The following is a 14,641-nucleotide window of genomic DNA, read 5'->3' as shown; positions in this document are numbered from 1 at the left end:
TCGCAATCGAAAATGTTTTCGAAACCACGGGCAACCCGCTCGAATCACCATCTGTTCGAAACATGTTACAAACGTTGGAAGGTCAAAAAATGTTACGAGAGTATTTCGGGCCACTGCCACAAAAGTACATGAGCGCTTTTCTTAGTGGCGACGAAAAAAATCAGATCGATCACGTGTACGGTGTCTATTTCAACGAGAATGAAATGTGGCTCGGTAACAAACGATTCGACATCGACGCAGATGACTCTATAACCGATGCAGTCAACAAAGTGAGGTACATTGGTACACCTGGATTATACGAGTTGATCTTCAAGAGAATTCCCGATGATGACATATACACTGAGGAGGATATGCAAAAATATAAGAGCATATTAATGGCGACGAGTGCGCATAAACGCCAATATGATGCGCAAGGTCAATTAAAGAGCAACAGGGGATACAAGTATAAACACATAATTGCACCGTTGATGTCGATCGATTCGAAAAAGAAAAAATGCGGTACGGGAGTATCCATGCCTCGCGCGATGACGCTAACCGACAATAAGATCGATTACGTGCACTGGGACGATCCCAACGAGCTAGTGAATCGTCTACGATTGCTCGATGCTTCGCGCCGAGCTGGCCACAACGCTCACGACAACGAGATCCTGTCGATTATAGAGGAACTTCGCGAAGTCGGCCTTATTATAAATTAAACGGTGTCTCAACGAAACTGATCAGTCGATCGACGTCACTCGCATCGAGAAAAAAAAATGCCCATCAACAAATTTGGATTATTCGAACAGAGAAATGAAGCAATTAGAACAAGCGATCATTGGGATAAATCGGTGACAAGTTACTTGCGTCAAAACGCTCTGTGTCGCGTCGCTACGTACTATGACGCGAGGTCGCGCAAGATTCGCCGTGTAGCGCAACCTGAGGCTGATACCGATGCAGTCAACAAACTGTACGTGGAACAATGCGTTAAAACGTTGAAGAATCAGCAGAAAGAATCAGACGAGAAGCTGACTGCGTTCGAGAAGGACGTGCGAACTTTGCAGACTGCGATAAACGAGCTTCAGCGTGCGATTAACACTAATTCAGAAACAGCTACGAGCGGCTAAACAGCGGCTATTGTACAATTATTGAACATCTACAAAGGCTTATCGAACTACAATGAGTGGCAGTGATCGAAGAGGAAACGGCTGTGAACGAGGCTACGAACAATTCAAGAACAGTTGCGAACGAGGTTATGAACACCTCAGGAACGGCTGCGAACAAGGCTATGAACACGTCAGGAACGGCTACATACGAGGCGGCATACAACTCTGGAACGGCTACGAACGAGTCAGAAACGATTGCCAACGAGGCTGCGAACGGGTCAGAAACGACTGTGAACGAGGCTACGGACTACTTAGAAGCGACTACCAACAGGGTCAATCACCGCAACAAACGGGTCAAGAACGGCAGTGAACAGCTCAGAAACGACTATCAAACGTGTAAGGAACGACTATCGAACGGGGCAGGAACGGCAACTAACGGGGTAGGAACGGTAACGAACGGCTATCGAACGGGTCAGAAACGGCTAACGAACGGCTATCGAACGGGTCAGAAACGGCTATCGAACGGGGCTGGAACGGCAACTAACGGGGTAGGAACGGTAACGAACGGCTATCGAACGGGTCAGAAACGGCTAACGAACGGCTATCGAACGGGTCAGAAACGGCTATCGAACGGGGCAGGAACGACAACTAACGGGGTAGGAACGGTAACGAACGGCTATTGAACGGGTCAGAAACGGCTATCGAACGGGGCAGGAACGGTTATCGAACAGTAACGAATGATAAAACGCACGGTGATACTCGGGGCACACATCGTTTGATCGACGAATCGAAACAACGATGGATCGGCGATCGGGAATAACCGAGGAAGCGAAGAAACAACATAGTTTAGAGAAACAGCAGTTGGTGAACGAATTGCACGCGCCGGCGAGAAAAAATTTTCCCCGAAGACACGTCATAGTGCGGGGATACGATGACCTGTGGCAAGCTGACATTGTCGAGATGCGTCCGTACTCTCGTTTCAACAGAGGTTACCACTACATACTCACAGTCATCGATGCGTTGAGCAAGCACGCGTGGGCCGCACCACTCAAGAGTAAAGGCGGAAGCGAGACAGCTGACGCTATCGCTGAGATAATTCGAAATAGCAAAAGATGTCCGATAAACTTACAGACTGATATGGGGAAAAAATTTTATAACGCTGACGTGCAACGGCTCATGCGGAAACATGACATCAATCACTATTCTACATATTCAGTATTGAAGGCATCGATCGTTGAGCGATTCAATCGCACGCTGAAAAACGACATGTGGAAGATGTTTACGCTGAACGGATCTTACAAGTGGATCAGCGCGTTGCCGCGACTCGTATCGGATTACAACGCGCGCAAGCATCGAACGATCGGTATGCGACCCGTCGACGTTACCCCCGCGGTCGCTGAAAGACTCTTGGCTACTGTGTATAACCGTGTAAATATCGCGGGTCCGGCAAAATTCAAAGTAGGTGACTCGGTACGCGTTAGCAAGTACAAGACAATTTTTGAGAAAGGTTACAGGCCAAATTGGACAACCGAAGTGTTTAAAATTGTAAAAGTGCAGCATACTAATCCCGTAAGCTATCTACTTGAAAATTATCGTAAAAAACCTATCGCTGGAGCGTTCTACGAGCACGAGTTGCATCGCGCGAATTATCCGGACGTGTATCTCGTGGAGAAAGTACTGCGTAGGAGGGGTGACGAGGTTTACGTGAAACGGTTGGGATTTGACAATTCGCACAATTCTTGGATACATAAAGACAATGTGATTTAATTCATACAGTGTTTATTTTTAATTTTCTGGAAAAAATATATGTGTATAACATATATAATATTTGAAAAATGAAAATATACATAAAAATCCTTATCAATATTCCTTGCGATAGTACATGTATTTTTTAATATAAGATGTATGAGATATGCATTACAAAAATATATGAAATATAAAAATACAAAAATCTTTATTAATATTTCTTTCACACACACACACACACACATTTTACAATGGTATCTTATAATGCCCCCACGGTAGCGTATCGGTGGTTTCGGGTACGATATACCGCTTGTCATCGTACGGACTCAGAGCAATTTTTGTCTCGCGGATTGTGTATACTTGGTGCAATTTCGATCGTATACACGACTGCTGGCGCGTCATTTCAATTTCTTCTTTCAAACACCGTGTGTAATCGTCAAACGTTATCGTTCTCGCGACAACGTTGCTCTTGACGCCTTTAACTTTCTTCGTATCCTTTTTCCCATCGACTCGTAATGCGTACATTTTTGCTCTGAGCCCAGCAAATTCGGTCATTATGGCACCGTTATTTTCATCCTTCATTAGACCCGGTACCTTTTTATTTACGAGCGGCATACCGTACGCATTGTTCGCAGCATAATCGCTAGTGTCGAATCTGCTGACGTCGCGCTTCATATTTTTGTACATGTCTTCGCACTCAATGTGATATATGAGACTATCGGTATCGGTGTACATGACCTTACATTTGTCGCGATATAGGGGAGACATATACTCATGATGAAACTCGTACAAACATGTCTTGGATATGTCGAGTATACACATACCCACGTAGATTGGTTTGTAGAATTTCACCTCGAGTTTGCGCAATTCCACAGCTATTAAATTTTCCGAAAAGACGCTTCTGCTGTGGAAATTTGGTTTAGCGATCATTGCCTCTGCACCGTACCGCCCGTCCCAGTGCGTTAGTAATTTTACATCAACGCGATTGCGCACATTTTCCATCGTTTTGCCAAACACCGCATTGTTCATTAATTTGTATAAATTTTTTTCAAAATCGTTTTTAGCCAATGTTCTAAAATGTGTATTGAGTTCTATGTAATTTCGAAGCCAGGGAGATTGAGAAAACTGTAAAATTCTATGTATTTTTGTAACGCGAAGACCGTGACGCGTACACTGCTGCAGGTTGCGGTAGTGTATCACGTAACGTTTTTTTATCGTATAGCGTTGCAAGCAGTTTGAATTCCCGCTTGCCAGGTGGTTTGTCGCATGTCGGGCAAAACGGTAGGTCAGTGTGCGCATCGTGAAGATGTTGCGGATACTCGAGATCGACTTCGAGGATATAGCCTGTAGGCGAATCTAGCGCGATGGATGATACGTCAAAACTTGGCACGTCGTCGACCCATCGAAAATCGGCGTAAGGCAACGGTTGACACATTGCCCATCCATATAAGTTATTTACATCAAAGTACATCAAGTACGACGATGGTTTCGATGGATCGTACGACTCCATGTATTTGTTATTAGCGCGAGCGTATCTACCCGAACATTGACTCAGACCACCGCGTATACCGCGTTCGATAAACATGACCATATCGATGTCGGTAAGCAATTCAAACGTAATCTTGGTATGCTTCAACATGGCGTCCCACGTGTATCCGGGTAGAGTATAGTAATACGCAGGGTCGAGTCCGTAACTTTCGATACATTTGTCGCGAAAGTTTTCAAAAATATCGGCTAATAACAAGACATCGATTTTAAGATATAAATCGCTATATTCGCCTAGCGTTCGAATGGAGAATCGCGTCCAGATGTTCTCGGCGTGCGCGTAATCGCTCTCGGATATAGTTTCACCGGTTAAGGAACTGTAAAATGATTCGCGCGGTGGTAAACATGTATCTTGCAACTTGTCAACGGAATCGATGTATTCGATGTATGGAATCGATGTATGGAAACACACCTTTCCGTGTTAATAATTTGAAGTTTTCACTCGATAAATTTTGAAATTCTGATTTTAAAATATCCAGTTTATCTTTATCTAGATAAGATGCTAATTTGTCGAGACTTGCCGTAAGAAATTTGAATGAATCGATGAAGCGTAATTTTACTTGATTTTTTGGTTTTTCTTCCTTAAGATCGACATTTTTGGTAAACGATATATATTTCTCTTTCGTTATTGGAAGTAACTCGACTCTCCCTTCGAACGCTGTGGCTATTTCCTCGATAATGAAATGCGAATCATAACCGGATAAATTATGAAACACTATCGGAATACAGAAAGACTCTTTATAATTTAAATTACAATTTGAATGCGCGGGACCTCTGTACCGTCCAGTCAAATGGCAATGATCGCGTACGCGTGTATCGTCTTGCGCGAACGGTTTTTCGCATATATGACAATGCCTTGCACTGTGAAATTTTTCCCACTCTTCGAATGTTAAATCTACCATAGGGACATTAGTAGTTAAAATATTTTTTACACGAAATGCTAACATTTTAAGTTGCTCGACGAACCATGCTATACAATCGGTACTGCGACGCGAATGATATGCGGATAATGAGTCGTCGTACGAGCAATGTATATAATATGCTATGCTAAATACTTGATGGTGCTGGCACATATTCTTCTCTTCCTCCATCTTGGCCAGAACGCATTCCAAGTCGGCGTACACGATGAATGGAAGCTGCTCTTTCCTGTTGTAATTGTTGAATGATAACCACTTGTCCTTATCGCTCGGTAACCGGATAGCGCAGTCGTTCATCTTTCCACAGTCGACAGTATGCGACTGCAACTTGTCGTCCGAACCAAAGTAATGCAAGCATCTATAAAAGAAAATAAAAATTTTTTAAAAATTAAAGATTTATGCAATGCATTATATTTTATAATTACATAAATTATTCAAATTATACATACCGATCACAGATATATCTTTGACCGTTGTGTTTGCTCAGTTGCGAGCTCACGAGCCGGGATAAATTTTTGATCCATGCGAAATGTCCGACATTGTTGCCGTCTTCCACGTATAGCAGATTCACATGCTTGTCCCGCTTCTGTTGCGAAAGACGTATCGGAACAATGCCGTTCTTCTCTTCGAAGCTGTAGACGTTGATCGAAATATCGTTGACAAGTTCAAATTTTTTAATCTGATTGACAGTCACTGGAAACTCAATGTCCCGGAAATTCAGCACTGTCGCGTAATGCGGGTACGATGATTCCCACTGCCCACGCGAAACACGCATTGTCTTTTGATTGTACGTTAATCACTGCTCTCTTCATCATAATCTCCCGCGACAATTTTATATGGCATCCCGCGCGCATAGGATTATACTTATTTATATTTACAGTCAAATTCAATATTCGCGACAATGCCCACCCGCTATCGCGTTCCTGAAATTCTTCCAGCGATGCTAGAGTGGGTTCGATAACGCGACGGTTGTACCACTCGTGTAAATCGGATGTGGGAAAGAGTTCACAGTTTCTCGTATTGATACTTTTATTTGCGCGCTTATCACCCGACACAAATTCACCATTGAATAGTGTTCATTTTTACACTGTTGTGTCTTCTTATAACGTCCTGCACATGTTCTATCACAATGTCTTTGGCGTCCTCGAGAAATTGGCGAGGTTCGATGTGATTATAGTTTATCACCGCACCAGTCAGAATACGGTTATCGAACGCGGTATCAATCTCACGCCACACAAGTTCATTTTGATGCGCGCTACATTCGGCACCCGCGTTATTGTCGCCACTGTAATTACCACCACTGGGCATAAACTGTCTCTGCAATTGAGTCTTTGCACCTTCGAGTCGCGCGATCCGAGCAATCAGCGATTGTCGATTCCCGATCGATAATCGTAGTCGTTTGATTCGACTTTGCTCTTCCAGCGACTCGATGTACTCGTTGCATCGTTGTAGCCATGTAAAATATTCACCCAAGGTGGCAATTTGGCGGGACCGCTCCACCAGGTCGCATTCAGTCTGCTCGACGTTTTCCATTTCTTCACAGAGTGCAAATTGGGCACATATTGCACGGAAATCTTATATACAACGGCTCGCTACACCTTGAACAGAATCGGCCATCCATCGCATCAAGTGTCTCAATTTTATGCTTTCGAACAGCATACATCATTTGGCTATCCACGCCTTGCAACGCAATCATACACGAAGGACATACAGCTAAAGCACCACCCGTGGAATAATAACTGTATATGATACAAAATTTTGTACTACGTGCGTTTAAAGCATTAATTTCCGCAACAGACACTATTTTCTCTCTGGATTCCGTGGAGTTCTCACTGCAGTCACTAATGCAGTCACTGTCAGATGACAACGCGTGATCTTCGTCTTCCATTTATATATATATATATATATATTATCACACAACACTGACAGAACACTACTTTCTGACAGAACACTATACTTTTTGACTATACTTTTACTATACCGACGTGTCGATGCGCGTTCAAATCACGTACTGTGACTTGATGCGCTTCAATCCTCCCTGTATTTCGTCTAAACCTGTTTTTATCTTTGTGTAAAATAAATAAGTATGGTGTATCATAATAATCATTTATTTACATCTCAGAAAGAATTCGTTCTCTCTCACACGCGCGGCAAGGGCACAAAGCAGCCGAATATCGGCGCTGATACGTTGCAATTCTTCCTAGAAAAAAAAAAATATGGAAAATAATTCTGGGTCGGCTCTAATATCCAATCCTCTTCAAATACCGCTGTTTACCAGCCGGACATCGGTTTATGATTGTTTATACTTGCGATAAAACATCCAACACGTCCCCAAGCGTCCCCCACCCCGCGCCTCCGTACTATGATTTGATATTTTTCAATCCTCCTCCTCCTTATATATGTCGTCGAATCCTTTCTCATCTTTTGAATGTTAGAAGCGAAGGTACAAAGCATGTACATCAAAAGAAAAAAAAAGGAAGGGGATTCTAAGATCCAATCCTCTTCAAAGGAATACTGGTGTTTATATTGTTTATTTTAAAAATATATATAATGAAGAGGAGTCTGCTGCACTAGAGTGTCATTTCTTTCGTTGCTCTTCTGTGTTTCGGTGGTCTTGTGCAATGGCTGAAGAAAACGTAATTATCATCGACGATGATACGGATGATGATGATTATTGGATGGATCCAGTTGTGGCGGAGAGGATGGAGATAGAGAGAGAGGAGAGAGAGAGGAGAGAGATGGAAGATGATGGATCTGATATAGAACCCTTGGCGAAGGACAGTGATTATGATAGTGACAATAGTGTCGATATTCTTGATGAACGGTTACAAAAGAAACAGCGAGATTTAAGCATACCTGAAATAATGACATACAATGAAGCAACAAAGATATATTGCATTTCCTATTACTATATGGAAAATAAATCAAAATATTGTATCGAATGCTTTCTAAGAGTATCAGTTTGAAGAAACTAGTGCTGTTCGAGAACATAGAACCATAGCTTATATCCATGTGGAAAATATGTCATGCACAGGGTGCAGAAAATGTTTGAATCAAATATTGGCCTGCAACATGTGCCCTATTTGCACAAATTAAAATAGATGAGTCATGGATAACATTGTAAGTATCTTTTAATTTATTATATATCAAAAGTATTTTAAAATAAATTATTAAATAATTTAAACTAATGAAATGCATATGTTTTCTTCTGTTTTCAGAAACGGCTTCCCCAACATAGCCCGACGGTCTATTTTATATATTATTATTTTTCTTTTATATTGTATACTTTATTTTATTAAACTCACACATTTAAATAAATTATATATTTTTAATTGTAACAAAAAAAAATGCAATTATTTACACGCCTTTCCCTTGCGCTCCAATCCTTTGCGTGCTCTCGCATTAATTATAAGTCTCGCTATCGTTCTCTCTCGTACGCATTCTTTTCGCACGCGATATTTTCGTTCTCTCTCACACGCGCGGCAAGGGTGCAAAGCAGTCGAACATCGGTATCATAAACAGAAAACATAAAAAGAAGGAAGGTTCCAAGATCCATTTCTCTTCATAGGAATACTGTTCATATTGTTTATACCGAGCGTAGAAAAAGACCATGAAAGGATCACAATGGTTAATATATACAGTGGGTGTAAAAAATATTTGTACACTAGTGTAACCCTTTCAGTTTTGAGACCTTTATAATTCCTACAGCGGAGAGTAACATTCGATTTCAATCTCAGTCGTGTATTGTCCGAGAGGAGAGCGTCAGCGAGTTTAACCGTGGTATTTCTTTTTTCGTGTGTGCGATTATTTCTTACGCTGCATAAAATGGATTGTATTTTTAATTTTTCGTTTTGGAAGAGGAGTTTCGTAGACCTCTTATTTTCTGTGATACTAAAAGTGGTATTTGTCTGGAAGGTAGGTAGTGTTTTTGTGAAAAAAAACAGAATTGTGCGTATGTGTATGTGTATTTTTAATATATTATTTTATAGTACCCCGATGATGTCAAAATTCCCGGGTTCATCAACATAGAGCATCGACGCAATGTGCGGGCGGAGCGCTGGAACGCGCGACACGATCTCGCGGAGGAATGGGGCGACACCCCGGAGAGTCGCATGGATAATGATGTAAATGGATCATGGAAATATCTCGACATTTTTAATCTGCGGCTGCTCTTCGGGATGGAGTCCCTATTTGAAATATGCGAACTATCTGTTATAAGATATGAAGAGAACAGAATAATCGAAGAGGAGAGAATACGGCAATGGCAAAGAAGAATGGAAGAGGAAAGAGGAAGACGGTTACAGGAATACTGGTACGGCTATGCAGCTCCAGCGGGCTAAGGTACATATTTCTTTTTAAAATTTTTGTTATTAATTATTAAGATTAAATTAGTTTTTTTTCTTTCTTTTTCCTTTTTTTTTTTAAATTAAGATAAAATTAATGTAGCGTTTTTCCTGTTTCAGGAGCTGCCTCCCCCTTAGAGCCCGGCGCACCGTCCGCATTATTTTATATTCATTTTTTTTTCTTTTTTCTTTTCTTTCTTTTTTATTTCTATATTTTATTAATTTCTTAAATTTTACATAATTTTACTATTAAGTACACACACACACACACACACACACACACACACAATTTGTAATACTCATACACATTTTTAAATAAATTTATATTTCAAAAAAATTGCAATTATTTACACGCCTTTTCCTTGCGCTCCAATCCTTTGCGTGCTCTCGCATTAATTAGAAGTCTCGCTATCGTTCTCTCTCGTACGCGATATTATCGTTCTCTCTCACACGCGCGGCAAGGGTACAAAGCAGCCGAACATCGGTTTATGATTGTTTATACTTGTCATAAAACATCCAACACAAGCGTCCCCCGCCCTGCCCCGCAGCCCCCGCGCCTACGAAATCCCCTCCGTCCCGCGTAACGTCATTCCCCCGCGCCGCTGAGATCCCCTCGCGCCTCACCCCCCCTGAGAGGACCTGGGTTAGAACTCTCCTTGTATACCTACTTTTGTATGTTGATTATTCAAAAAAAATTCGAGAAGCGATCTTAATTTGTGTGCTGGTTACTTTCAAAAATGTTTTACATCAGATACGATTTGCATGTGCATTCTGAAAGCGAAATTTAAACGAAATTTAATTCAGAGATCATAAAGACACTGCCTCAACTAAAAGGCATATTTGATAAGAATAAAAATCCAGATAAAATGAATCATTGAATCGATTTTTACACGTTATAAGAGGATTCTTATTTTGAAAGTGTGCTATATATTGCGATAATTCTTATATAATTGTAGCATGTCATATAGCGACAAAAGCTAACAAATTATTGGAGCAAATTATACTGATCGCTGGCGATTTTTTTTATGACACCAAGCTTCGAATGTACGATAGCCTACCCGGCTATGTGGTGTCTATTGGTGCCTAAAAAAAAATTACTTTCATTGCCTACAAATAATATAATATTTGAAAAGCTTCGACTTGATAGCATATGCTGTGAAATTTATGCTGCGGCTTTCACTATACTACTATAAATTATAGCCTTAGAAGGAAATCCTTGTAAGGAAAAATATTTCAATAATGTGAAATGTACAAAGCAACATTTTTTTTTTTAATTATAGCAGAAAGTAAATTGCCTTTTCCAAAGTGATAAATTATTCATATATCTTACATTTATCATATCTGATCACGATATTCCAATGAATATCGTTAGAAAAAGACGCCTCAGTACAAATATCTCATTTGCATATATCGGAGAAACGAAAAAAATATATATTATGGTTGCGTCTGGAAATGGACGATGAAACCTATTATATTATCGATATAAATCTATCATTTCGATGCTTTTGAGACAAAGAATGTATTATGAAAATATTTATATTATTTATAAATTTTACATTACATCAATTTGCATAAAACATTTTATATTGTTAGCTTTTGATTATATCGATTTAACAAATGTCCTGCATAAATTGTAATTTGTAGATAGTTATATGCAAATATCTTTTTTATTGTATATACAGAATGTCGCAGAGTACTATACATATATAAGCGCTTGTGAAGAGCGCAGTAAATTGAAGAAACAAGTCCCATAGCATTTTACGATTTTCGCAATAATAGAAATTATAAAATAAATAAATTATATAATAATATTAAATAAAATCGAACGAATGTGTATCTACGTGTGTGTTTGTGTTTGTGAGAGAGAGAGAAGCGTTCGGCCGTTCTATCGCATGATCCAGTGTGTTTGGCATTTTGTCGGCGCGCGGCAAGGGAAGGGACAGCGCGGCGCGGCGATAACGTTGTAATGCCGGGATTACGATGAACTTAACGTAACCGGACGCGACGGGACGTGAGGTAACGTAAAACCTAAAATACATTGTTTTATATGAAGCTGATTACGATCGTCTTTACGTAACGTAACGTGAAATATCAAAATTTAACGCGACGTCAAAGCTTGCCAATGTCTAGCTTTGACGTCGCATTCCGTGACAACTTGACACTTTCGACTCTTGCGCGCGCTGCACTCGAGAAATATTTTACATTGAAAATTTTGTATTGTTTATTCAAATTGTTTAAAAAATGAAATATAATTGTTAATTTCAGTCTATCATATACTTGAAAAGGACCACAACCATCCAAAATTTTGTTGAAATTAAAAAAATTATTGAAAATGGTATTTAATTAGATAATTAATTAATATTTACTACTTTATAATTAGTATTATCTAAATAATTATTATTTAATTAGTATTATTTAATAATAATTATTTAATTAATTGATTAATACTAATTATTTAATTGATTGATTTAATTAATTAATTAATTATATTTTATTTTACATTGAAAATATTTCAATGTAACTTTTTATTATCTAAATAATTATTATTTAATTAGTATTATTTAATAATAATTATTTAATTAATTAATTGATTTAATTATTTAATTAATTTTTTTTATTTAACATTGAAAATATTTCAATGTAACTTTCCGCTGTTTTTTCTTGCGCGCGCTGCACTCGCGAGTTTCAAAGAGATTTGACATTTTGTTGGCTTTCGGAGCACATTGTAGAAGATGTCGATCAATGACATTTTATTGATAGAGTGTGTGCGAGCGCATCCCGAAATATATGATAAGGGACATGCAGGATTTAAGAACGCCGGAATAAAAGACTCCGCATGGAAAAGTATAGCCGAAACAATAAATGGTAGGTTATATTGCGGATACTTTTTTTTATTATTCATATACATTTTCTACATTCTATATTTTTTATATTCTTTTGTGTCATGATTTTAGCATCAGCAACAGATTGTATGGCCAGGTGGCATACCCTTCGCGAGAGATTTGCGAAAGAAAAGCGAATTTTGGAGCAAGAGGGAAGGTCTGGAGCAGCGGCTTCAACCCGTCCAGAATGGCCCCTATATTGTGTCATGTCATTTCTGATACCTCACATTAGGAAAAGAAAGTAAATTTAATATATGATGGTTTGTGTTCTATGTATTTTCGAATGATTGCGGTACAATTCTTTCAATTATTTCTAATTGCAGATCTGTGGACAATTTTTCATCAAAGGCGTTGGTGTCAGCATCCACACCTACACCAACAGATGAAGAAAATAATAGCAGCATAGAAATATTAGATGAGCAGGCTATGGATGATGTTAGCGCTCCATTTAAAGTTATTGCCACCTGTCCTCCCATCTCGTCGCCTTCACCCGAGTGCAGCTTATCATCAGCAGCTGCAAATATGCCCTATTTAGGGCCTACAAGTCGATGCAAGAAGCCAAAGTTGGACGAAACATCTGAGATGTTTAAAGAAACCCTTACCATTTTAAATAAATCCATATCTGCATCCAATGCTTCTGTTCCACCCTTACCACCACCACCACCACCAATTGATATTAATGATCCAGATGTCTTAATTGTAAAAATGTGGAATCTTGCCTCAAGAGTGTAACAAATATGGCATTGAAGTTGAAGTACAGGAGGAAATTTAGATCAATTATTCAAGATTGTGAGGAGGAGACTGAAGGTTTGAAAGTTTCGGATTAATTATGTTAAAATAATATTTTGTTGTTATATTAGTTATTTCGTTGTTTCGGATTAATTACGTGTTAAAATAATATTTCATTGTTACATATCTGTGTCGATTTGAAAATAAAAACATTTTATTCATGTTTTATACTTTGATTTATGTTATTTCAAAACTATCTATAGTAACAAACCCAACTAACAAGTTAAACAAACAAAAAAAAACATTTTAAACATTACACAAAAATAAAAAAAACATTTAAAACTAAACATTTTTTTTTATATATACGAGTACACACACAAAAAAATTAAAGAAAGAAGAAAATAACTATGAGTTATCGTAAATCTTGAGGGGGGATAATTCCTTGCCGGATTCTCACAATAGTATCTTGATGGCGTATAGCCCCAGGCCCATTTACGAATTCTTTCAGTGCATTTCTTTGCTGCAAGACTCCAAGAGCAGCATTTCTTGCACCCATCCGTGGACCATTAATGATGGCTCCATTCTCTCCAGCGACTATGTCATGCCATTCTCCTTCTACTAATTCGCCAGTTGGCAATTCAAAATCCACAAAAGAAGGGGGACAATACTCTAGGTTGAATTTTCTGTCGCCTGTCTTGCGGATAAAATTGTGGAGGCAAACAGCACATTCAATTATACTTTCCACATTAGTTTCTGAAGCAATCATAGGGTGACGGAAAATTCTCCAACGAGCTGCTAAAATTCCAAACGCGTTCTCTATAACTCTTCTTGCTCTGCTCAACCTGAAGTTATAAACAGACTTGTCATGGGGTATGTTGCGTTCGCCATAGGGTTTCATTAAGAAAGGCTTGAAAGGGAAAGCTGCATCTCCGACAAGGAAGTAGGGCATGTCAATGTTAGTTCCTGGTAAATTATGTGATTTTGGGAAATTAATGGAGCCATCGTTCAATCGTCGACCCATTTCAGACGATTGAAAAACTCCACCATCACTTTGTGAGCCTTCTGCTCCTATATCTATCATAATAAAATTGTAATATGCATCACAAATTGCCAGTAAAATCATACTGAATGTCTTCTTGTAATTAAAAAAGACACTTTGTGACGTTTGTGGGGCCTGTATTTGAATGTGCTTCCCATCGATGGCGCCCACACAATGGGGAAACTGCCATTCTTCCCAAAATCCAGCAGCCACCTGACGCCATTCCACTTCATTTGCTGGAGGCTTTACAAATACATTTTTTAAAACACTCGCTAGTGCTCGAGTGGTTTCAGCCAGAATCTTAGAAACAGTGCTCTGGTCACATCGATACGCAAAACTCAGAGTACCCTGACTATCT

At 39.3% G+C, this 14,641-nt stretch overlaps 2 protein-coding genes across 13 annotated transcripts in view; one reads left to right on the top strand and one right to left on the bottom strand.

The window, feature by feature from the left end:
- LOC145974574 (dynein axonemal heavy chain 6-like) overlaps nucleotides 1-14,641 on the top strand; it is a 424,968-nt gene that overhangs the window by 184,976 nt on the left and 225,351 nt on the right. The gene's annotated exons all lie outside the window — the stretch shown is intronic.
- Nucleotides 3,067-3,987, bottom strand: LOC145974792 (uncharacterized). The gene has a single exon (XM_083104804.1). It carries the CDS (start codon nucleotides 3,855-3,857, stop codon nucleotides 3,075-3,077), a length of 783 nt encoding a protein of 260 aa, XP_082960930.1. The 5' UTR covers nucleotides 3,858-3,987; the 3' UTR covers nucleotides 3,067-3,074.

This window comes from Camponotus vicinus, unplaced genomic scaffold (assembly GCF_025532165.1).
Source record: "Camponotus vicinus isolate PSW18456_S1 unplaced genomic scaffold, iyCamVici1.0 SCAF_7, whole genome shotgun sequence".
In the NCBI taxonomy this organism is placed as follows: Eukaryota; Metazoa; Arthropoda; class Insecta; order Hymenoptera; family Formicidae; genus Camponotus; species Camponotus vicinus.
This window is presented reverse-complemented; position numbering and strand designations above follow the sequence as displayed.